Source organism: Crocuta crocuta, unplaced genomic scaffold, assembly GCF_008692635.1.
Source record: "Crocuta crocuta isolate KB4526 unplaced genomic scaffold, BGI_CrCroc_1.0 scaffold172, whole genome shotgun sequence".
NCBI classification, from domain to species: Eukaryota; Metazoa; Chordata; class Mammalia; order Carnivora; family Hyaenidae; genus Crocuta; species Crocuta crocuta.
In genome coordinates, this window is record NW_027528872.1 from 2,230,322 (window position 1) to 2,256,266 (window position 25,945).

The following is a 25,945-nucleotide window of genomic DNA, read 5'->3' on the forward strand; positions in this document are numbered from 1 at the left end:
GGAGAGAGAGAGAGAGAGAGAGAGAGAATCCCAAGCAGGCCCTGCATTGCCAGCAGACAGTGGGGCTCAAACTCACCAACCACAAGGTCATGACCTGAGTTGAAACCAAGAGTCAGACGCTTAACTGACTGAGCCACCCAGGCATACTTTACTTAACATACTTTCTACTCCATATGTTTTGATGATTCAAACTATACTTTTCTGGCTTAATAAATATGATACGAATACAACAGTGTGGAGGTTGGAAAGTATTTATGTCCTTGTGAGTATGAATGATGACAGGACATCGCTTTCACAGGAGGTTGAGATATGTATGCAGAGTGGCAGATAAAGGCAAGAAATGGTATCAGTGATAACACCTTGCATCGATGTTATTAGTTTTAAAAGTTTACTTGCAACTCCATTTAATCTTTATAGATTCTGTTGGGTAGGACAGATGTTGGCCTCATTTTGAAAAGATTATTTATTTAAGTATTTTGTTTTTATTGAAATAGAGCTGGCACAATGTTCCATTACCTTTGGGTGTACAATATGAAAACTCCACAACTCTATACGTTCTGCTTTGCTCACCACAAGTGGGGCTATCATCTGCCGCCACACAACACGATCACAGTACCCTTGGCTGTATTCCCTGTCCCCATGACGTATTCGCACCATAACTGGAGCCTGTGTGACTCCATTTTGTAGATGAGGAGGGAAGTTAAATGTTTTGCCCAAAGTCTCACAGCCTACTGTGGCAGCAATGAGCCAGGAGGTGAGCTCTCTTGACTCAGGGAACGAATTCCTTACATGACCTCTTTCAGCGTTTTCATTTGGGGCATATTCTTGAGTGTTGGAAAAATCACATGGATAGTTCTCGGCTCGACTTACCTCTGGAGTTCTTCAAGGTCCATCACCTTCAGGAGCTACAAAACCATGTCATGACACCTGGTCAGCAACTCTGCACAGGTTGCTGCCTTGGCCCTGGGAGTCCAAAGATATCAGAGTGTGTGTGTCTGCCTGGAACTTTAAGCCACTAGGCATTTTTTTTTTTTTCCCTAAGATAAATACAGGCAACCAAAGAGCAAACTGGGTTGACATCTGGTGCTGGGGACAGGGGGTGGAGGACAAAAGAACAGAGGAAATCAGCCAGGCTTTATCGACTCCACCATGCCTTTCCCCTGGCGGGCAGCAACTAGGTACCAGCCACTTGGCTCTTTACAGTTTTAACTAAAAGGAGCATTACAGAGGTGAATTAACATTTAAAAAGAATGTAAAAACTCAGAGCTGTTCTAATGATGATTAATGGAGAGCTATAAGGGGGCCATGACCTGCTAGTGTCATTAAATGGATTGGCAGGTTTCTGAGCATTAATTATAAATAGCCACAGGAGTTCCCTGCTTAACGGAATGATGATAAATCCAAGTCTCAGAGAGAGAAGAAGAAAGGAAAGCAAAGAGGGGAAAAAAGTTTGCCTGTAAGTGTCTGCCTGTGTTGTGGGGAGGAGGAGAGAGCAGAGGGAATGAGATAAATGATAAATTAGACCCTGCCAGTCAATCACATTTTCTAAATGTTTTATGTCCCCAAAGCTATAAAAGCAATATTCCTTTCTGCCCTTATTGGAACCATTTCTGTACAGCAATCACATCAGTTTCCTTGGGGATTTCCACTGAAATGTGCTTTGCCTTTTCTTTTTGTATTTACTCTCCAGCTTGTGACCAAGGGAGGGTCAGAGTCCGCATACAAATGGGCAGGAGGGAGACCCAGTGGCCAGTCAAGGAGGGCAGGGAGGGGAGAGTGAGAGACACTGGCAAGGGACCCCGGCCCCCTGTGCTGCCCACAGCTCAGTCACCCAGGGCAGAGGTGCTTTCCCTTCATCCTGGGATGGTCTCAGGGAAAGGAAGGGCCAAGTGCCTTATAGGAGGTACAGCGAAGACTCGGCACAAATTCCGCGGCCTCGATAGACTGCAAGCATCATGAGGGCAAGGATGGATCCGGGGTCTGCTCTATCCGTTGCCAGAACCTAGAGCCGTGCCAAGCACATCAGTGTCAGCCTGTGCCCATGGCCCGTGTCAGGTGAAAGCTGGGGCCTGGGCTGGGCTAGTCTCCCCCGAGCGCTCTCCTTTCCCATCTCTAGGTGAGAAGACTCTTCAGGGTTTGGTTCCTGCCTCTGGTGAAGACATGAAGACGGAGATGCAGCAGGGAGGGAGAGCGGTCCTGGAGAAAGAATGAAAGAACATTCCCAAACCAAGATTTGGAACAACGGATACTCCTGGATGATGTTACATGTTTTGTGCGTCGTTACTTTTCAAGGCTTTCGGCTGCAAGTCATTATTTCAGCTGATTGGAAAATGGTGTTGAAAGACCTGCTTCTCTGGTACAATTTTCTTCATATCCTATTAGTTGCAATACAATTACAGAGAATACATCAATTCCTGGCCTGCCCGCTGCTGCTGCCGGAGCCGCCTATTAAAAAGCGGCCTTATTAATGGAATTGTACATCTAGGATTAATCGGCTTGCGTTGGCCATTTACATTTCTCATTCCACAAGCACTTTTGTTTGCTTAATAGGCTGAAGGAGGTAGGAAATGACACAACAAAAGCCTCTCCCAATTGCCACGCATATCACTGGTGGATTTAATATCCCCTCCTCCTTTCATCCTGAAGTGCCGCATAGGGATAAGATCTGGCACATGCCACTAGGGAAAAGCCAGGCGGCAGGGAAGCAGCGATTGGTGGGCTGAGAGGGAAGGAAGGCGGGGCAGAGAGAGAGGCCTGGGCCAGAGGAAGGTCTTTGCACTTTGGGGAAGGAGCAGAGGCTCCTGTTTTCAGTCTACTCAGAGAGGAGAGGTTCACTTGGGAGGAAGTAGCCCTGTGGGGGGCGAAGCCCTGGAAAGCAGAGCAGGAGGAGCAGATGGAGGCAGCTGCCCTGCATTCGTGGGATGGATGCACCCTCCCTTTTGCCCTGAGTGACTTCTGCAAGTTGTCCTTTATCCAGGCTGCCCTGTTAATCCCGGTCTGGCTCCCTGCAGGTCATCACATTCCTCCATCATTTATTTCCCTTTAAGGCTTAGGAAATAGACTTAAGGCTAGTCAATTCCAAGTCACTCTACTACTAGGACAAGCAGAGCACAATGTAATGTGAAGGGGGGGTGGGTGTTGGAGGGAGATGAAGGAAATCACATAGGTCCGTTGGCTCCCTTTTTTTCTGTTGGTATGGGCAACGTAGAACTGATGGCTCGGGATTTCTCTTCGGAACTTAGGAGAGGCAAATTAAGAGCATCAGGGCGGAATTCTTACATTCACTGGATTCCAAGAGATGAGCTACCAGGCAGCTGTCTGCAGCAGCAGTCTGCTTAGGAAAGAGAGTGCCAGAGAGAGGTGCCAGCCCATCTGAATGATAATCCCAGACTGCAGGGGAGCCGTGGTGAAAGCAAGGCAGGAGGGAGGTGAGGATGCTCCAGGCCCTTCCTCATGCACCACACTCTCAGAGGGTGGTGGTATATTATACACCTAACTCCTACCCCTGACACTGGCCTGCAGGGGAGGGGGTTCCTTGGGACAGACAGTCTTCAACACCCCAGAGAGAAGTTGCTCAAAACTAATAGAACTTGGACCTTTTAATCAAACCATATCTCCAGAGAGTTCAGCTTTTCCTTTCCAGAACAGTTTGGGGACTAAGAGGAAGGACTAAGAGCAAGTTCTGTCACTGGCTAGGCTTCAGCGTTAAGGCCCTGGGAGGGAGTCCAGTTTGGTGACGGACAGGGAATGGATGTCCTCTCTCTGGGCAGGAGCCACACCTCCCAGCCAGGGCCAGGCACCCACCAGACCATCCTGTTCTCAAGTCCTCTCTTCAACCTGCTCCAAGAGGTATTGTTTATCAAGGCTCATCTTTTCGACAGCAATGCTCTGTTGAATTGGCTTCTCCCTTTGTCTCCTCTGGCTGGCTTCCCCCGTGACCCAGGAAGGTCTATTTAGTCCAGAATGGTGGACAGCTGAGGTATCCGAAGTCCAAACTGCCTTGCTAGCTAGGGGCTCTGTGGTTAAACAGAGGGCTCCAGTCTCGGGGAGGGCATTACCTCAGCAGCGGCAGAGTCCATGTATGTTGAAGCGATGTAATATAGTATGACTTTTCGCTTTAATGGAATTTTTCTAGACCACTAGGAAAAAAAAGACTCCATTAACCACACTACAAAGGCCTCTACTTATTAGTATTTTAGAACAGTGGCAAAACATTTCGTGAATCTAATTATTGCTGACAAATATGAAAATTGAAATCAAAGTTAAATTTTCAGCTACAGTGCCTCATGGGCCAGCCTTCTCTAACTTCAACTATTGCATCAACACATTTATTCTTCCAATAGTTTCAGCAGAAGATTGGCTATTTTCCCTCTTCCCTAATACCGCTTGCTTTCTTACCCCAGCCCTTCAGCCCTCCCTGGCTTGGACCCTATACATTTTGAAGCATTAAATCTGACATATTCATCTTGGTGGCTGGCACTAGCTAACTAACTTCATGTTTACCTGTCACAGATACAGAAATGGGCTGAGCAGGGTGCTGGGGAAGCTGTTTCCCTCTCCCCACCCCCTCTCCCTCCACCCTCAATACTAGCCTTCTTTTTTTTTTTTTTTCCAGATAAAAGTCATTTGACTGATTTCAAATTCCTCGTGATATCAGGACAGAAAAAAAAAAGGACTTGTCAACACCTTTCTTTCTTTTTCCCTATTAAGCATACTGTAAAAATCAATCCCTTTTGTCACTTCACTCTGCTTGCGAGAATGTTTAATGGATGTCAAGGGAGCTAATGATCGCTGGTAGAAAATTCATTTTAGATTTGCTATTTATAAAGTGCTCAGTACTCAGGTGGGAAATTAACATGAGGCAAGGAGTCGGGTGGGGTGGGGGAGGGAGAGAAATATAGAATTGGGGCCCTGCCAGGCTGGCAGTTGCTTCATGTAGGCGGTACCCAAGGCATTCTGGGGGCAGAGGGCGCATGTGTCAGAGATGCTGGGTGGGACAGGGCAAGGAATATAGGCTCAGGAAACATCCAGACCTGGGAAAGTTGATCTTTCGGAGCCAAAATTTTCTCAGCCATAAAATCCTATCTGCAACACCTAGCTCACAAGGTTGTAGAAAGGATTAAATAAAATAGCACACATAAAACATTTACCAGTGCCTGGCACTGAGCACTAGTACATGTTTAATAAATGTTAAATTTCTTTCCTTGTAGCCCCACAGCCCTGTGAGGGGATCAGGACAGAGCCGGTCAGCACAGAATTGCTCTGGGATCTGGATCCAGCCGTGGGTGGACTCACACCCGAGCCCACGTAAGAATCCTGAGTATTACCTGGCACTCACACCATTCGGGTGATCAGATTGGCCAGTGGTTGTCAAATGTTAGTGAGCTTAATACAGACTGCTGAGCCTCATTTCTGAGTTTCTAAAAATCTATAGGCCTGGGGTGGCGCCTGAGAATCTGCATTCCTGATAAATTCCCAGGTGATGCTGATGCATCTGGTCTGGGACCACACTTTGAGAACACGGATGTAGGCGTATAAACTTACCTGTCTCCGGAAACAGTGTAGCACAACCTTCTAATCAGCCCCTCCCAGAGAGAGCAGGTCCTTCCCCACCCGTGACTCATCCTCACCTCTCAAACCAGTATAAGAGTCTGAATCCTGAAGCAAACCACTGACGGGCTAGTTAATTCATCTCCCAGGTTTACATCACCAGCCAAGCAGGAGAGGCACGTGCTGAGGTTAATTTTCCGGTTTGCCGCAACGTGTGGCCATAGCCGGTGACTCAGCGACTCAGATGGAACCCCTCTGATCCCCACAAAGTTCTCTCAGTTGCTAGAGAGTGAACTGCGGGTCCGTCCGAAAGCTCTGGTCTACCCTCATCCGTCTAGTTTCTCCTTTTCCGGGCCCTTCTCTTGGATACTTCTCTGTTATATTTGGATTAACTGCAAATCTCCTTTGATTACTCACTCTCTGTTGAAACAGACAACCTGTTGCCACGTGTTTGATTACTGAATCCCAGGGGAGTTCCTATTTGCAATGCAGCCAGTTACAGTACACTTGGCATTACACACAGTCATTGAGCTGCTAATTCATTGTCTAAGAAGTTGCTTTTCAGTTTCTGATTTTTCAATAATAGGCTTCTCACGAAGCCCTTAAGCTTCGGAAATAAGCCAAAAACTGCCTTTCCAGTCATTTACATAAACACAAGCGGATCAGGAGGGGGAAAAAATGGAATAGTTTAACATGTAATTCCTGGGGCTCTGGAGCCTCGGCAGATAGCATGTCAGGGCTGCAGGTCTGGAAAAGCACCGTGGGAAGTATGCCGGCTGGCAGAAAACCTGACACCAAGGCGAATGATAAATCCTGAAATTTCTCCTGACGCCTAGGCTGCCGCTTTGCCGGGGCTGGGCGGATATTCTGGGCACCAGCAAATTGTTCTGTCAGCAAGCCGCTCCCTCAGCTGCATCTTGTTAGGGAGTCTGTCACTCATTCCCCAGTCACAGCACCACAGCCCCACCTCCGAGGCGGTGTTCTGTCACCTGGGACAGGTAAGGGGGTGGGGTAGCAAACCTGCCCAGGAGACGGAGCCCCCAGGGAGAGAGCTCCATCTCCCTGAAGCTTGCTCCATACTTCTTTTGTGGGGGATGTGGATTCAGGGTCTGGCCTTATATAGGTGCTCCTTCAAGAGGGAGGAACTTTCTGGCCTGTGAGCCCCTTTCAACCACCATCTTGTTTCTCTCTCTAGTTTTTCTCTCTCTCAATCTCTCTCTGACTCCCTCCCTCTTTCCAGATGTAGATTTTACAAACAATCCAATGAGCCAGAAAGAACAGCCAACCTTTTTCTTCCCAGCCAAACCATTTCCTCCCCATTAAAAAGTATATAAACACTTCCACCTTTTAAACACCTAATGCTGATCAGGCTATTTCCCTTACATAGCTAGCACTTAATGGACAAAAGGTAAAGGACCAGATAAAAATGAAACAAATGCAAGATGCCCATTTAAATTTGAAATTCAGATCAACAGCAAATAATTTTTTAGTATAAGTTTATGCTGTGATAATAAAAAAATTTGCTGTTTATCTGAAATTCAAATTTATTGAGCGTGTGGATTTTTATTTGCTAAATCTGGCAATCTTAGCAAAAAGGAATATTCAACTATTTAGTTTACATATTTTCGTTGCTTACATACCACCAAGCTTGCTCTGCCCTGATGGTTTTTTTTCCCCCTAAGGTGGGTATATTCAGGAGAAACTGAGACCCCCTCGCGTGAGGACAGAGAAGTGGCTACCCCACCCCACCCCACCCCCACACACAGCCACAGAACCTCGAGTGGGAATGGCCTTTCCAGTCAAAGCTCCCTCCATCTGTGTTCACTACTTCTCTAAGTCAATGGTTCTCCAAATTTAGCATCAATCACCTGAAGGGCTTATTAAAATGCACATAGCTATGTTCCAGAAAGCTCCAGATTTTCCGATTCAGGGACCACACTTTGAACTGCCATAACTCTAAGGACCTTGTGTAAAAACAAACCCCTTCCTCTTTCCCTTGGTCAGATTAGGATCAAGGAAACTGTGGCGTGAACCACATGAAGGCTCAGCATGGAAATGGTGGAGTAGAGTGGGTTTCACATCTCTGTCCTCCTTTTCAGCCTTTTAAATTCTGGCCTTTTTCATTCCATCACCCTCAACATTAAAACAAGTTCGTACAGTGTTGCATTGAGCTAATCCTGCAGGAAGGACATTTGCAGTGTGTGCAAAGGCACTGTGCTGTGGTGGGACATCAGTGCCTGGGGTCAGTGAGGCAAAAGCTCAGAAGCAAGAAAATACTGGGAGATAGAGCAAGAAAGAGGCCAGAGCAAAATAGGGAAGGGATTTCCGTGCCAAATTAAGGAACTTGGGCTTTTGTGTTAAAAGCCAGCCGTGTGGAGCCAGTAGATATTTTAAGAAAGACTGAGGTGACAAAATTTGTTGTTGTTGTTGTTTAACAAGATAATTATTAGCAGGAGAGAGGATAGACTAATCTGGGGAGAAAACTGGTAGCAAGACAGGACTCAAGCCTGACCTAAGACAGGGCAGGCAGGCAGGAGAGGAGGGACAGATATAGGTCATCCAGAGGTGGACCTGAACTGAGCTGGTGAGTGATTATAGGAGCAAAAGTGGTCCGGGTGGCAGTGGGGGGTGGGTAGGGAGATGACGATGGGGACTGAGGACCAATTACAGTCCCCAATAACTGAGCTGCTCCAAAACCCCATAAAAAGGTTGGCTTTTACTTTTCTGATACGTATTGAGTACCAGGTTTCCCAAACCTAATTCAGTGAAAACATGGAAACTACATTCCAAGGAAGTTTAAATATCCTATTTTACAGATGAGGAAAATAAAGGCTCTTGGAAAAACTCCATATCATAGGCTAGAGTTGAGAATAGAACTGGGATGAGAAAGAATATTCTGACTAACGTGGAGATCAAGAAATATATTTTATGTGGATGTACGCTTTGCAGGCTGTAAAACAGTCTGTGGAATTCCTTTTTTGAAATTTTATTATTTTATTTTATTTTAATGTTTTATTTATTTCTGAAAGAAAGAGAGAGAGAGAGAGACAGCGTGAGCAGGGGAGGGTCAGAGAGAGAGGGAGATACAGACTCTGAGACAGACTCCAGGCTCTGAGCTAGCTGTCAGCACAGAGCCCAAAGCAGGGCTCGAACCCACAGACCGTGTGATCATGACCTGAGCTGAAAACAGACGCTTAACAGACTGAGCCACCCAGGTGCCCCCAGTCTGTGTAATTCCTTAGAGGGTTAACTCAAGAAAGGAGTTGGAGAGGAGCCCATGTTTAAGAGATAGTCTGCTACCATCTCCTATGTGGTATGACCAGAACCATAAACAGAGATGGAAAAATAGGGTAGGAATGGATCATACTGTATCTTAAAGTCCGGAGAGGAGAGAAAGCCGTGAGCAAAGGAGGGTTATTACTTAGTCAGCCCTTTAGCCCATTGCACAAGTCACTGCTTTCATCCTTTTCTGCTGTCTGGAAAACACAGCACACAGATTTATGGACACGTATGCCAACATGTACACACGTGTGTGCAAACACACCTCTTGGCCAATTCATTCTCAGAGAAAATCATCCTGCAGCCAAGCTGAAAAGTTTAGCTGCACCCCTAATGCACAAGGACAGCTGATTCTCCCTCTTTCTGCATTTTTCTTTATCTGAGTAAGTTACATACAACATAAAAGAAACCATTTTAAACATGTGAACTGTGCAACGCAGTGGCATTAAGTACACTCACAGTGTTGTACAGCCATCATCACCAACCATCTCGGGGATGCCTTCCCCATCCCAAACAGAAACTTTGCCCATCAGATAATAGCTCTCCATTCCTTCCTCCCCACAGCCACTGGAAACTTTTATTTTCTGTCTCTCTTGTAAGTACCTCATATAAGTGGAATCATATAATATTTGTCCTTCTGTGTCTGACTTCTTTCATACTGTTTTCATTCGTCCATGTTGTAGCACGTGTCAGAATTTCATCCATTAATCTCATTACAGCTGGAGAACACTTGATTGTACATGTACACCGTATTTTGTTGATTCCTTCATCCACTGATGGACACTTGGGTTGCTTTCACCTTTTGCCTATTGTGAATACTGCTGCTATGAAAATGGCTGTACAAATATCTGAGTCCCTGCTTTCAAATTTTTGTGTTGGGTTTTTGTTGTTGTTATTGTTGTTATATACCTAGAAGTGGAATTACTAGGTGGTATGATAATCCCATTTTTAACTTTTTGAGGAACCACCAAACTGCTTCTCAGGATGGTTGCACCACTTTACCAGCAATGCACAGCGTTTCCAATTTAATTTCTCCGTACCATCACCAACAATTTGTTTATTTTTCCTTTAAAATTTTTAAACAATAGCCATCCTAATGGAGGTAAAGTAGTAGGTCATTGTGATTTTGATTTGCATTTCTCTAATGACTAGAAATGTTGAGAACCCATAGTTAGATGCCACAAAGTAGGTGGTAATATCGTAACCATGTGTGTGTTGTATGGGCTCAAGGGCTTCTTCCATCCTTGTTGGAGGAGATCTAACATTCCCTCCTTTCGTGCAAAATTATAATCGTCTCTTAACATCCATTCTCCCCTCCTGCCATGATAATAAGCCCCTGAATTTGTTGGGCATGTGGTCATCCCAAGTGGATGATGCATTTCCCATACTCCCTTGCATCTAAGAGAAACAGTGTAACTAAGTTCTGTCCAAAGGCATGAAATAGTGTCATGTGAGGGCTTCCAGGAAGGAATCTTCTTTGGGAGACAGTACACTTGTGCATTCTGTCTCTTCTTCATCTCCTCTTTCATCCCACTGCCTGGCACACAGATGCTGCCATCTTAGACCAAAAGAGTCAAAGCCATGTACAACAGATCCCAGCCACAGAAAGGGCTGGGTCCCTCAGTTTAGAAAACATGACACCAGCCATGAACAAAGTGGAGTGTTTCTGTGGCCAAAGAGAAAAGCTTCTGTCTTATTTGAGCCACTTTTACCGTGTAGTTTCTATCATTTGCAGTTGAATCCAATCATAATGGGAATTTTCAAGTAAGTTTCTCCTTCCTTAATTTATATAGTTATGCAATTTTTCTTTCTCCTTGTCTTCAAGACTCATTGTTTTACCAGTGCTCAAGATTCGCCACCCTTCCCACCCTTTCATATTCTCTAATGGACCTCACTTGGTCAGTCATCTCCTAGAGCTTTCTTTCATCCTTCCCTGTACTAACCCCTGCCCTTCAGCACTCAAAGAGATCTCCCCCTCTTACAAAGGCAACAACATCCTCTCCAACTGAAATTCCCCTTTGTCTCCCTATTTCCTCCCCCTTTTTAAAACAATGATAACAGGGGCACCTGGGTGGCTTAGTCGGTTAAGCATCCGACTTTCGCTTAGGTCATGATCTCGCGGTTCGTGGGTTCGAGCCCCGCGTCGGGCTCTGTGCTGACTGCCAGCTCAGAGCCTGGAGCCTGTTTCAGTCTGTGACTCCCTCTCTCTCTGACCCTCCCCTGCTCACGCTGTCTCTCTCTCTCTCTCCTAGAAATAAATAAAACATTTAAAAAATAAAAAATAAATAAAACAATGATAACAACACCAAAAATCTTTTTGAAATAATTGCTCACATTTTCTATATCCTCACCTTACTTTTATCCCCTACACTAGGACTCAACCCACAAAACAGTTTTCCCAAAGGGATAGAAGATCTTTTTGTCATTAAGTATAATCTCACTTGATCCTCAGCAGCATTTGATACTATCATTGTTCCTGCCTTCTCCAAATACACATCGTTTGACCTAGATGGCATCACACTCTCTTGGCTTTTCTTATAGGCTTTTGGTCACTTCCTGTCAATTATCTTCCCAAGATTTCTTCTCTTCCCAAACTTTAAATACGGTTTATCTAGTATGCACTATCTACTCTCTTCCTGGGTAATTGTATCTGTGTTGTTGACACCTTCAACAAAGATCAGAGATCTCTCCAGAGTTCCAGACTGGTGTAGTTACCTTCATATTGGATAGCACCTTGAAAATGCCCGTTAGGCATCTTCAAACCCATCATGACTCAAACTCCATTCATCACCATCTCCTTAAGCTCACCTGAACACCACCCCAAAACTAGAAGTTTTCCTTCACTTTCCTTTACCACTTGCCATCCTCTTTCCTTTTGACCTCCAAGTCATAACCTTTCAACCTCCATAATGCTTGAGTACTCCGAAATCTCCCCATCCCTGCAGCACTCACCCTGGTTGCTGACTGAGTGCAACATCCTCTAGAAGGTTGTCTTGCCTCTAGTCTTGTCCCCTTTTTAATTCATTTTCTACACTATCATTAGAACAACATTTTAACATTTTTAAAAACATGTAACATTTTAAGCAACCCAAATAACGTTATTTAATAATTAACTGCAAATCATCGTGTTACTATCTGACATGCAACCCTTTAATACTTGTCTCTCAATATGAAATCTTTAATAAGAAACATACGGCCATTCAAGCTCTGACCTCTGCCTACATCTCTCCCTACACATCTTGTCTTTCTACCTTCATCCCTTCTTCCCCACCCCCTTAAGCTTCCAAATCACACAAACACATCCCATCTAGCCAGGCTGAGTACCGGATTCCTGAATTCCTACCACACTCCCTTGTCTCTAAGCTTTCACATATGCAGTCTCCTATACTTGTAATATTTATCTCTCCTCTTACCTGGTTAAATATAGTCAAGTTTGTATCTTAGCTTTCAGATATCTTCCTTCTAGAAGACTTTTCTTACCCAAAAAATCTCCTAGATGATGCCGGAGCAAATAGCACTCGCTTTTATCTCAGTACTTACCGTGTTGTATTGAATTGTCTACTTCATTGAATGTTAAGAACTATGTTTTGTTGTTTATGGCTAGGATACAGAAGGGAATGAATAAATCATTCTGGAGTGGGTAAAATATAAATATAAGTAAGAACTTGGCTATTGCCATTGGGTCTATTACTGAAATATGAAGGCAAGGAAGAATTTGGCCATATCCTTGGGTCTATTTTGTTGCCTTTTTTCTTAATCATTCACCTTGATGTGGAGATTACACATCTATATCATTTGAGGATGACACAAAGCTGATGGTGACAGCTCATCAGAATCCAAAAATAATCTAAGCGAATTTAAATACAGGACCCAAGGTGCAGTAAAATTTCAAATACTTGGAAGAAAATTTTAAAGAAAATTAACTATAAGCAAGAATAGGAGAGGTCTTATATAATAGCATTTTTTGTCAGAGGAATGAGTACATCAATATGAGCCAAGAATTTGGTATCTGGAAAAAAAAAAAGGGGGAGAGAGAGAGAGAGAGAATAAGGATGCCTGGGTGGCTCAGTCAGTTAAGTGTCCTACTTCAGCTCAGGTCATGATCTCATGGTTCATGAGTTCCACCCAGTCCCTCACTGGGCTGTCTGCTCTCAGCAAAAAGCCCGCTTTGAATCCTCCGTCTTTCTCTCTCTCTGCCCCTCCCCTGCTCTCTCGCTCTCTCGCTCTCTCTGTCTCTCGCTCTCTTCTTCTCTGCCTCAAAAATAAATAAACTTCAAAAAAGAGAAAATAATACAACAATAAAGTGAACCTATATAACTATAAAGTCCAAAATGTGGTAGGTAAGAGTCCATGCCCCACTTTACCAATCAAACTACATCTAGGAGAGTTTGTCTGGTAATGTGTTTTAGTGAGTCATTATCAAACTGGAGCATGTCTGGAAGATAAGGTTCAGAATGATTAATTGTTGAAAAGTCATGCCATACGATAATCATAAGAAGGAACTAAGAATGTCAAGATAAGTAGTGTTCATGATAGGCATCTTTTAGAAAGAGGATCACACAATATTACTTATATTTTTGAACAGCTCTAATTGTCAGATGTTAGAAAAAGGCAAATTTTTGCTCCACATAGATTCATTAGGATTATATTCATCTATGAGTAATAGAAACCTAATTAAATACGGTGGGTTTTTTTTTTTCTCATAAGTGATAGTAAGATGGAAACATGGATTCCAGTGCTGGTACAATTGCTATGTCATCTTGAACCCAAGGTCCTTTTATTAAACTTGAACTTAGCCATATGAAATTGCCTTGTAAGCAACTATTTTTGATTTACCAAAACAGCCAAGTCCATTTGGTTCAACCTAAATTCTTCCTTCTTTGCCATTCTTGATAAGTGTTGCTTATCCTCTTGTTTACAGGCTCTCTCCTGGATCTCTAAGTAGTATGCCATTCTCTTAGTCCAGAGGAAGGGACAATGGCATTGTTTGAAAAACTCAGGCTTCCTGAATACAATCCTCAAACCGCCAGCCAAACTGGTGCTTATATTCCATTAACCTGAACTGCACTGTATGACCATACTGAGATATAACGAAATTTTCGTGGTGAATTTTTTTAATGGGCACATTGCTGCCTGGAGCAAATTTAGAGCACTGTTTATGCAGAGAAAGGATAATAATTGATTTTGAGGAGATGTCAAAGTGCTTGCCAGAATAGTGTTTTCCAAAGAGTTTATGAACTATAAAAAGGGGTACTAATATCATTTATTCTCAGTTGTATCTGCACAATAGAATCAACTGTAGTTATATCAAGGTAGAGGTGACTTTGTCCTATACTGACCTATTCAATGGGGATTTTTGTGAGTCAGCCCTGGGTACCTGCTTATAATAATCCCCACAGGTAATTTTGCTGGACAGAACGGGGGAGCAAAACTCAGGTTGTTAGTGTCTGATTACTGGGAATATCTGGAATTGTTAGTGTCTGATTACTGGGAATATCTGAAATTGGTGAACATCATTCAGATGGGATTTGTTACCTTGAGTGGGAGACTGAGAAAATTCCATAATTTCTAACCACTCTAGGAGTCTGTGAAAAAGCTTTTGCATTTGATGATTAAAGTATTTTGGCTTTGAAAAGTCTTCGGCAGTGCAAGAAAGTAATGGAAAAAATGGTGATAAGGCATTTAGATCTTTCTGTTAAGAAGTGTTAGGGAGGAAGGAAGGAGAAATACAGAACAATTAATTAATTCTTACTTGTTTTAAAAATTAGCACAATAGTTTCTCCAACTATAGATGTCTATATATAAACAGCTGCATTGAGGGGAAAAAAATCTGTCAATTAACCTTTTCCATGTCCAGGCCAAGTTTCATCTTGACTGTTTAGGAGGAGAGTCCAATGCCCTGGTGGAGGGGCGCCTGGGTGGCTCCTTCGGTTGAGCATCCGACTTCAGCTCAGGTCATGATCTCACGGTTTGTGGGTTTGAGCCCCGGGTTGGGCTCTATGCTGACAGCTAGCTCAGAGCTTGGAACCTGTTTCGGATTCTGTGCCTCCCTCGCTCTCTGACCCTCCCCTGCTCATGCTGTCTCTCTCTCAGAAATAAAATTTAAAAAGAAACAAAAACATTTTAAAAAATGCCCTAGTGGACAATTTTGTGGAGGAGGGAATAAGTAAACTTGAATAAACAGATAAGAAACACTTGACCACTTCATCTTCTCCAACTAAATACAATCCTAGTCACTCTCCTCTTTTCTTAGATACAAACTTCCTTTGTCCGTGTGGCTCCCCATAATGCCAGCATAGGTTCAAATAGTCCTCCCAACCCACTCATCTGATCTATTGACCAGTAGAGTGACTATTTTCTGCTCTTGGGTAAGTTTAGTCATAAATATTGAGCTCATCTACCACTACCCAGGTGCCTACAACATATGGTTTATGAATGATTATCACCAGGACGGATTGATAATATATGGGATTACAGATTCAGAGTCCCCAAAAGATCTTGTTAGAAAGAAAAGTATCAGTTGAATCTAATAAGATAACTTCGGGAAGGGTAAGCTCTGAGATCAGGTTGTTCTGCACATGGTAAAACACCACAAGCAGAGGATAAGGAACAGTTGAATTGACAACAGCTCAGCATAAGTTGACAGGATCATATGGCTCCTGTAAAACCTAAGGGAATCTCATGCTGGTTTCCTTCTCTCTCCTTCTCTCTGCCTTTTCTTTCCAAACATAAATTCTGAGTACTGAATTTGTGCTACATGTTGTGGTAGGTACCTTAGGAATGCAAAGATAAATAAAGCAGTCCCTGACCTCTAGTAGCTCAGAGTAAGCACGTACCTATGCAATGTGTGGTAGATATTAAGTAAAAAGGTAAGAATAAGAGAAATGGAAGTATAAATGATGAAATGAGAGACTTCAGAGGAATGCTGAGCCTGGAATTTTTTCTTGAATTGTAAGTTTTCGATTAGGGCATCACTAAGCAGAGGGAGCAGTGTGCACACATGCTGTGGGTTAGAAGCCCTCAAGCAGTCCATGGGACACGATTACAAAGGACTGGGAGAGGCTGCCAAGCCAAGGCCAGACCTATAGGATTTACAATACCTTGCCAAAGGGCTGAGACTTCATCCCTTTTGCATTTGAAACCTGGAGGGGCCATATTCTATATTTTGGACTACTCAAAGCACACCGGGAGAATAGTTTAAAAAGAATATAGAGTAACCCAGAAGAACCTTAGATAAAAGCAATCAGCACCCTTTCTATGGATGGTAAGATAGAAAATAGGAGAAAATCCTGCTATATTTAACCTAGTGGAGGGAAAATTTGAGGGAGAAGGGGAGAGAATCATTTTTTTTTCAAATATTTAATGAAAATTCATGTTGAAGAAGGATTAGACTTGTCCTTTGAGTGGTAGTATCCATATCAATCATAATACTATTGGGTAATATTTCTTGAGAACTTACAATGTGCTAGGCAGTGTTCCAAGCAATTTATCTGTAGTAACTTATTTAATTCTCATAACAGCCTTAATGCTAAGTCTCATAATTATCTCTATTTTATAGAAGAGGCAACAGAATCACAAAGGTTGACTATATTGCTTAAGGTTTCAAACTAGGATGTGGAAGAGCCAGGGCTTGGACCCAGGAAATCCAACCACTATGTTATAATGTCTCTCTAGACCTAGAGCAAATGGCAAAATATGTTAAAAGATGCTAAATATGTAAGAAGACGGATTCTCCTTCTCCTTTGTCTTCCTCCTCTTCCTGTCTTTCTGAAATCTAATGGTCAAGTACAATAGACTATCTGGAGAGACACGTTTCCCCTTATTGGACCACTGCACCTGCACTGTTGAGGTATCAGAGTGTAATGGGAGATATTGAAATAAGCCATCTTGAAAGTTCTTCTGGGCTTGAGCTAGTTGTGACTCCGGGATTGGCTGACAGAGCCGTGTGAGCACTTTAGGGAGCCAGCCGTGTGAGCACTTTGTGAATTACGCAGAGACTGCCCTTGGCACACGTTTGCATGGTAGCTCTGTTTCCCATGTGCCTCCCAGCCTGCTGACTCCATCAAAAACAGGCAAGTTTTCACTTGTGCATGCACTGCAGGAACCAACCTGGCTGGGGGAGTGGAAGCAGCATCACTTCTGGCCAGCACACTAACTGCAAAATTGCCATTGAGGTTCTCAGCACTGAGCCTTTGTTGCTTATGAGAAGGAGAGCAGTGGAAACAGCACTGCTGGCTAACCGGCTCTTGGGGAAGAGTGGCAGAACCTAAGCAGAAGAGAAATGTGCAAATCTTCACACTAAGGGATGGGGCTTCTTCCAAGGTTCACCATCACTTAGCACCCTCTAAATCCAGCTCTAACACATTCTTTCTTGACCTATATTCAAGTGGCTCCTAATTCCTCTTACAAGACGGATCGGTTAAGAATCTTTATCATTCCTGCCTCCCTCTGGGAGGAAAATGCTGTGACTAAGTGAATCCCTTTTTCCCATCCAAAAGATGGGAAAGAAATACATACATATATGGATATGTGATATAATATATATGCTACAGCATGTAGTGTTTGCGTTGCACACACCATTCACACATTCTGACTTTGGTCATCTGTCTGTGACTATGTCTATATTCTTAGCTCCCAGCAAGCAAACACTGCTTTTGAATACGTTTTTCTAACAGCACTACTTTTCATGTGCTATACTCAAAAAGACTATTTGCAAAATCGCTAAATGTTGAACTTAAAATTAAACTTGAAAATATTTTAGACCAACTTCTTTATTTTAGAGATGTGGAAACTGAGGCTCATATACAGGATGTGTCTTATGCAATATCATAGAACTTTTCAGATGACTTTAGAGATCCAAAGCTTAAACCTGACCATGCATTACAACCTCTTGCAGGGCTCTAGAAACTATTGATGATGAACTTCTGATTTTGGTGGTCTGTGATAGGGTTCAGTCACTGGTATTTTTATAAAGCTCCTCAGGCCATTTGATACACCGAGTTTGAGAACCATTGGCTTAGAAAATGTAAATACTGTAAATTCCCTGAAGACCTTTCAGTCTCAGAGATCAGGTCAGGAGATGTTGGCTGCTTGACTGGAAGACTCAAGATCCAGGAGAAAGGTAGTTATCTGTTCTCTACATGAGAAAAGGTAAAAACAGTCACCACCACTTCTATGGAAATGCAGCTAGAAGCAGCCAGGTAAACAATCATCCTAGAGCATTCAGCGGGCAGCTAGTACACAGTGTGAGCATAAGAAAAGCTATTCTCCCTCTGGGTACATATGACTGAAAACACAAGTTGATGGATTGGAAGAAGGCTGGTGTCCCAACTGCAGTATAAGACCAAAGGAGAGCAAAGAAATCATGATGCATTTTTATTATTCCAGGAACCCTAAGTTAGGTGAGATGAGTGGGTAGCAAATAAAAGGGTTCTCAGAAGCAAGATTATCTTAAATATTCCTTGAGTTATGAGTCCCTCACAGAGGTCTCCTGCATAACATTTGCCTCATCCAGACTAGCTGCCAGAGACAAGTCCTTCCCTGGTCTTATATAAGTATCTCCCGCACTCCCATTACCTCTAATTCTATGCAGAAAACAGGCAAAAAGGAGATGGATAAACTACCAGACAGGGTGGCATTGTGCCAAGAATCAACTAATAACTTGAGTGACAAAAGACAATTGTTACCAAGCCAACTAACTTCAACCAGCTTTCATCATTCACATACTAACTGAGGGCACATCAAACACCTATGAGTTCCTTCTTGGCAGGAGACAGCACCCAGTAGCAAAGGCAGCACCTCTTATTTATTATAAACACAGAACTACAGTTGTGAGTCCTCTCCCAGTGCTCCCTACAGAAAACAAGGATCAAGGGTTAGTTGCTCTCTTGCAACCCAAAATCTGTGTCTTTCATTCTTCCCCCTCGTTTCTGGCACTCCTGGTGGTACTTCTGAATACTATTTAAAAGGATGGCAAATCAAGCCAAATTTTAGAAATTCTACTCTTGTCTTTGATTTCATCCTTGGGTCTGTTTTAGTCACTGATGCATTTATTTCCACCACCTACAACTATACATGGAACATAACGGGCACTCAATAAACGCTTGCAGGGTGATTGAATCAATGAACCCATACACAGCTATGGTCCGTGTTGGGTTAGAGTTTGGTGGCACCATCAAGACAAAGCAAAGGCAGCATCTCCGGAGAGTGAATCTGAATGAGCCTTTGAAGCCCAAACCAACCAATCCTTTGAACGGTCTTTTATTACTGTGCAGGCAATACTCTTAGAGAAGAAAAAAAATCAAATTTAGGAACCTAAGTTGTCCTTAGTAACAGTGCTAAAGAATGTGTTTTCCAATATTTGATTTCTTAGCTTGACAGTCTCTCTTGAAATATTCTCTTCTCAGCAATGAAAATGTGAATCTTTGTTGGTTTGTTTTGCAGTTTGCAAATGACTTACAGAGTTCTTCTGGCAGGGTTTCTGTTTTTCTCCTTGCAAATAAACAAAAGGCCATCTCTCTAGTATGACTTAAGTGGGGGAGTATCTGTGATCTGTCATGGTTTTGGAAGGAGGAGAAAAGGAAAAGAGGAAAGGAGGGGGAAGTAGAAAGAAAAATGAGGAAAACTGTAACAGGCAGGGAGTAGAAGCCAAGCAAAACAGGGGAAGTGGCAGAGGTAAATCGGATATGGAAAATTAGAGTGTCGCGTATATCGAACAGTTGACGACTCTGTGATCAATGGGGTCTCAGGTACTCTTGCTGGGGACACCTGAACTGGCCCACCCGTTCATCGGTCCCCCCCCTCCTCCTGCTGCACTGCATCGTCTGGGCTCCTGGCGGACTGGGAAGACAGACTTTCCCTCCTTCTCCTGGGCAAGCCTGCATGAAGCAGAGCAACCCTTGCCAGCATGACCTAGATCTGTCAACTGATCAATTATTTTTCCCATAGAGGAGAAGAAAAAATGAAAGGAAGAAAGAAAAGGGGACATAGAGAAAAAGAGAAAAGGGGAAGAGAGGCCAGAGAGAGGGTGGCAGAGATGGAGAGAGACAGAATGAGAAGGAACGTGGATGAACACATAGCTGTTTTCGGTTGAAGCAATGATAGCACGAGCGGGCTTAATCCAGAAGGTTGCATAAATAAATACAGAGATACAGAAAATAAAACATAAAGCCCTCAGAGATTATTGAACAAAATCATAGTCCGAGCAGAGGATTGAGTCCTTTTATCCACTTCTTCCAATCCAGACCGGAACTGTCTTTACCCTCTGAAAATCCTAGCGCCAGCTTTCTTCTCCCCGTTCTCTTCCTCTCTGCCACCTGCACAGCCGGCACTGCACCTCCTTGCAGAAGTCTCCTTTTACAAGCGGTTGGGAGGCATGCCTTCTTCAAGCTCCTCCCAAAGCCCCTCTGCTCTTTCCCAATATGCTTGCCGATGGGAGAGAGTGGGAGCACTCACCACCTGAGGAGGACGGCTCCAATGGCACCACTGGACCCCATCTAACCCATATGCCATCGATTACTTTATTTTTGCATGTTTCCATCTTTTATGTTTAATTTGTTTTATTGAATTTCAAATGACTATAGACATAAAGTAAACATTTAACAAGCCAATAGAGCAGAAAGGAAGTAAACTGCGTAAATACAACCCGTCTCAGCATGGAGTTCCACTTAGCACCACATGTTTGGAGTGTTACAAGCATTAATGAGTCCTTACAACACCCAGGGGAGTTGCTCCCCAGCCTGGCAGGCAGGTGGGGAGACAGGCTCACAGAGGGAAAGATTTTTCCCCTACAGAAAACATAGGGAACTTTGAGCTCAGAAGTACACGCTCCCCACCGAGCCTCACACAGGCCACCAGAACTGGCGTGAAACCTGGAAGGCATGCTCATTACAGTGTCTGAAGAGTCTGTAGGGCCGTTGCTGAGGTTAGATGTAAAGCAAAGTTTGTCTGCACTTTTGGCATTCTAGTTGGTGGGCTGCAGCAGGCCATGAACGCCAAACCAAAAGCAAACAAGCAAACGAACAAACAAAAAACAAACAAACTAGAACACAGGCAAATCCCAGACGAGGTGGTCCCACCCAAAGCGTGTTCATCATGAGTAGGCAGCGACCAGTGCTGCAGATCATTCCAGCACGCGTTTTCTGTACATGCCAGAATCATGTGCCTCATATTGATGCAGAAATGTTACCAGTTCTTAGGCTTTTAGGAAGGATCACCGCATCCCAATGGATAAGCTGTGGCTGGAGGCAACACGGGTTTGTTTGGGCCATCTGTGACAAGTAGCCGGTCCCAGCCCAGGTCACTGGGACCCTGGGCAGCCAGATTGCAGGTGTGTAGAGGACAGAGCCCAGGGAACGTCTGGAAGACATTCTGGAGCAGCGCAGGATGGCAGGGACGTGGCTCAGCGTTCTAGGAGAGGCTTACTGAGAGATAACAGAAGTCAGGGGCTAGGTGTCCAGCTCATAAGAAGGCATTCTCAGGCTTATATTTGGCTTTTTTCTTTTTTCATTTTTTTTTTTAAATGTTTTATTTATTTCTAAGAGAGAGAGAGACAGCGTGAGCAGGGGAGGGTCAGAGAGAGAGGGAGTCACAGACTGAAACAGGCTCCAGGCTCTGAGCTGGCAGCCAGCACAGAGCCCGACGCGGGGCTCGAACCCACAAACCGCGAGATCATGACCTAAGCGAAAGTTGGACGCTTAACCGACTAAGCCACCCAGGCACCCCAGGCTTATATTTGGCTTTAACAGTGTCAAAAAAGGAGGGCCTACCACCAGGACGAGGTTTTGCCCCTGGTAACTAAAGCTGCACTCCTAAGAACGTCTTCATGCAGGAAGGCCTGCTGGTCACTGCTGGGACTCTCCAGTCACCCTTGATCAAATGCCCAGAGGCCCGTCACTGAATACGAAGGATGAAGGTGAGCTGCATTTGTTGGGCTGTGCACTACTTGCCTCTAACTTGCCCTGAGCTGGCAGCTCCAGGGTCTGCTTTGTTACTTTTGTGAGATTCCTCTGTCTCTTTTCCCCCCGGACCTTCCCCGCCCCCGCACCCCCAGTGTCCAACCATACTTACACATCAGGCCCAGGGTCCCCTCATCCCACACAGATTTTTCACTTTGCCTGTAAACATTGTTATGGTCTCATCTGCCTCGCTCACATCTCAGAAGCATTACCCAACTCAGGCTGCTGCTGGCACCCGATGTTTCCTGTGAGTGGCAGGAAGTTGGCCCATCTGCCCAGCTGAACGGGGTCTGTGTGATCTGCGCCAGCCGAAGGAGAGCTTGAACTTAGCCCCCATCTCCTCTTTCCCTTCCCCCCTGCCTGTTTGTATCTCACGTGGGCAGATTCAACTTGATGTGGGACATTAGTGGAAATTTGAAAGGTAAGACAGGAATCTAGCCAAGCTCATTGGAAGGTGTTAAAGGGAGCATTAATCCTTCGAAGGAGAAATGGTCGGGTTTCTAGAAAGAGAAGGGCTGCCGCGCTACCAGCCATTCCTTTCAGAGCCTCTCAGTGGCAGAAGGTGGGCGGTGTGCTGAAAAGGACAGCCGCCTAATCCAGCTTCCCTCCGGCTCCTATTCCCAGGAAAGAGGAGCTGCTGGCTAATCAACCCTGGCGAGTCTTAGGGCCAGAGCCCCAGGGCGCTAATCACCCCCTCCCTCCTGCCCGGCACTAATCAGTGCTGATTCCCTTGGAAATTCCCTCCCCCTCTAAGCTGGATCATGGTTGCTGCTTGGGTTGTGGGGGGAGGGGAGGGGAGGGTCAGGAAAGGGTCCATAATATGCCACTAGCCCTGGACCCCTTCTTTTAAGAAGGCAAGAAACCCAGGAAGTAGCAGCTCTAGGAAGAGCCAGCTTAAAACAAAAACAGAGAAGAAAAAATTGCCTTGGAATGTGTACTGCATTCTAACTAGTCCCACTGGGTCAATGCAATAGGGGTGGATTATTGCAGGCAAGACCCGGGCTGCCTCAGTAATTCTGTAAGTTTGATAAGAGATAGCTGGCAGACTGGAGCTTCCGTCCCCTGAGAGAGAAAACAGACATCACCTTTGCCTGTCCAACTGGCATGTGGTACAGGGGTCTTTGGGGGTTATTCTTCCTTAAAATTGGGCAGCCCGTTTTATTATGACACACTGAAACCTATTCAGAGCTGGCTCGAGGTGTACAGCACAAATAAGGCCATTATTGTCCTAAGGAAAGTCAAATTTGGTAGAATGTGAGGAGGTCTAAGATACCACCCCCACCCCCGCCCGGTCACCTCTAACCCCACACCGTGAGAGGAACACGACCACAAAATCAGATTTCACCCTGGAGAATTTGTACCGCTACTTTCTACTCATCTACTTATTCAAAGTATGAGCAAATATTATGCTTCCCTGAATTTATTTCTGATGGAAAAAAAAAAATCATGTATGCTAATTTATATGTAAATTCAGTATGGCCCTGGGGCTCCTGGCATGCTGCCAAAGGGGGCTGTTGATGGTGGAAGTTTGGCCATTGTCTCCCGTTTGATGTATAGACAGAGGAGACACGGGCCTCAGGACAGATGGAAATTTCTGAGGACTCGGGACCTTCCCTTTCCCTTCCTCTGACCCTTCACTCTGCCTTCTGTCTACTTAGTTTTCATTTCTGTTAGCATGAAGAAGCATAGCCCTAAACTCAGTTTCCCCACTGCCAGTGTTGGGGCTTTGCTATTACCAGGTGAGCCCCTATGAACCCAGAACAAGCAGGGGTGTGCACCCCCACCCCATGCACACACACATACACACATACATGTGCATACACGCTGCTGCTGTTCCATATTACATAAGACGAGTCAGTCAAGGATGCCTTCAAGTGGGCTCCTTTAACTCTTAACACCCAAATGCTCCCATGGGAGAGGAGCGAGATTCTGAGGCCAGTGCCCCTCTGAGGCTGAGCGCAGCAGATGACATCAAGGATATTCCTGCAAAATCCACCACTGTGAACTTCCTTGCCATCTGATTCACATCCCTCCAGCACCCCTTTGCCTTCTTCTTTGAGCCCCAGCCAAGGGTACACATGCGTCTGATTCTTCCCAGCCTGGTCCTCTCTGCCCACCTGGTGTGGGTCCGCGTGGTAGCCGCTGCAGCGTATGTCAGGGGACAGAGGCAGCCCCCAAAGCCTACCCTCAGAGAGGGGTCGGCAGGACCAGAGGTGGGAACAGGCAAGACCATGAGAACTCCATATTGCGGTAAGAGAAGAGAACGAGGTGGGTGGGACTCCCCATGCTTTTTCACCCGGTGAGACTGAACTTTCCTCTGGGAATACAAGGCACAGGACTGTGCTTCTGCATGGAATCCTCTTTGCCAGCTCTGCTGGACCACCCAGGGAAAGTTTCTCTGCCTGTCTCAATCCCGATGAGTTCAAGCACCTTTAATGTGAAAGACCCAAGTCAGACCCTCCAGAGGACAGGGTGGGCGAGAGCAAGCAGGTGAGCAGCTAATACCGCTGCTGGAACGTCAGAGCTAGAACAGAGCGTGTGGCCACACGGTGCAGCAAATGCACTCAAGGTTGAAGCAGATTCCAAATGCACCCCAAGGCAGTGCAACCAACATCAAAGGGTTCCCTGGGCCAGGGAGCAAACCCACCCTGAACTGGCGCCCCAGTGCCTGGGTTTCCCTCCGCAGATAAATAAACAGAAAATTAGCATTCAACTCTTATCGCCTCTCTCCCTTCAACTTGGAAAATCTTTCCTGAATTTCAGATCCTCCTGAGCGTTCCCACTGCCTTTTACCAGCTTGTTAATCTTCCCCAACCCCGCTGCCCCCACCGCAAACACACCCCCAAACACATTCCAAACTAATATAGTTGTCCACCTCTGCTGCAAATTGATTCATCCCTCCGAGCTGGATCTCTGGCCAGAATCTTACAGGATGCACAGTTACCTGATTATTCCTAGCCTGCGTTTTTCAGTTTGCTCCTTTTAGAAGCTTTGCAAGTTTACTGGCCGATATTTAAAGTTTCCTCTTGTAATTTCTTCCCAGTAACATAAACAACACATTGGCAACCCCGATGTCCTCTGAATCTGTAATTTTCCCCTGCTTGCATGCGTGCTCTGTTGTGTATGTGTGCAAGAATGTACATAAAGCCAAGGAGACCAGTACACAGCCACGCACCTAACAGGAGCACCAGACACATTTTACTTATGCATATACATTCCCCCATTCCGGTAGCAGCCAGAATCAAATCAATATTCTCACAGCCTGGTAGGGAGAATGAAGTCCCAGCCATGCTGTTTAAACGCTCTCTCCTCCACCTGCAAACCGTGCAGCAAGCCGACTCAGGGAGCCTGCGAATCATATAAAGCACACGGTACGATTCCTGAGTCTACTGTAGGCAAATCAATAGCAAGCTCTTACCTTGAAAGAGAAACAGAGCAGCCAGCCCCGTGAAGATTGCCCAAGAGATAGAATTGTGCATTTTTGCCTGGATGGTTTTCATGATTTTTTTTTCTTCTTCTTTTTCTTCTTTTTTGTCAGGTTCGGTTTTTTCTTTCTTTCTTTCCTGACAGATTGCGTTGCTCTCAAGCTGTTGGAAGGAGATTTAAATCCACTGTTTTGCTGAAGGACACAACAAGAAAGCCGAGGGTGTGAGAGAGTGTGACTTCTCAGTAATTATCTCTACTCATACTCTGGCACTGAGACACATCGTACAATCTGGCCCTGGACAGCCCTCCTACAAGCTGCAATCATTGGTTCTAATCCAAGGATTGACAGAGCTACAACACACGCGCGCCGGCACACACACACACACACACACACACACACACACACTCACTCAGGAATCATTTACTGGGCAAATCAGGCTAGCTGATTAAAGAGACAGGAGCCTGGAGAGAAGGAATGATAAATGCCACTTTGCCCCTTCTATATTACTTTCATTTTTTAAACTGACAGTCTCAGAGCCCCAAGCTTCAAAAAATCCCTTTCCTTCTGGCATTCCCTGGCTTCCTGAACTCAGATTCCCTGTGCACTAGAAAAATCCCATAGCCAGCAGCGGCTTACAGGAAATTTTAAAGGGATATTTTCATGCTCGGTGAAACTTGCAAAGAGGAGTTAAATTTCATTTGTTGGTACCTATTTTCCTCTCCAATGAAAATAT

The 25,945-nt window shown here is 44.7% G+C and overlaps 1 protein-coding gene, 1 long non-coding RNA gene and 1 other non-coding gene across 3 annotated transcripts in view; 1 reads left to right on the forward strand and 2 right to left on the reverse strand.

The window, feature by feature from the left end:
* Positions 1-25,458, reverse strand: part of NTM (neurotrimin) — a 943,759-nt gene extending 918,301 nt beyond the window's left edge. The window contains exon 1 of the mRNA XM_077756517.1: positions 25,204-25,458. Coding sequence (XP_077612643.1) covers positions 25,204-25,285 — 82 coding nt within the window. The 5' untranslated portion in view covers positions 25,286-25,458. The remainder of the gene's footprint in view (positions 1-25,203) is intronic.
* Positions 2,134-5,409, forward strand: LOC144225364 (uncharacterized). Its single transcript, XR_013333279.1, has 2 exons — positions 2,134-2,356; positions 5,211-5,409. It is a non-coding gene; the product is annotated as an uncharacterized LOC144225364 (long non-coding RNA).
* On the reverse strand, positions 9,989-10,114 carry LOC144225430 (U6atac minor spliceosomal RNA). The gene has a single exon (XR_013333301.1). It is a non-coding gene; the product is annotated as a U6atac minor spliceosomal RNA (small nuclear RNA).
* Positions 25,459-25,945: the final 487 nt, after the last annotated feature.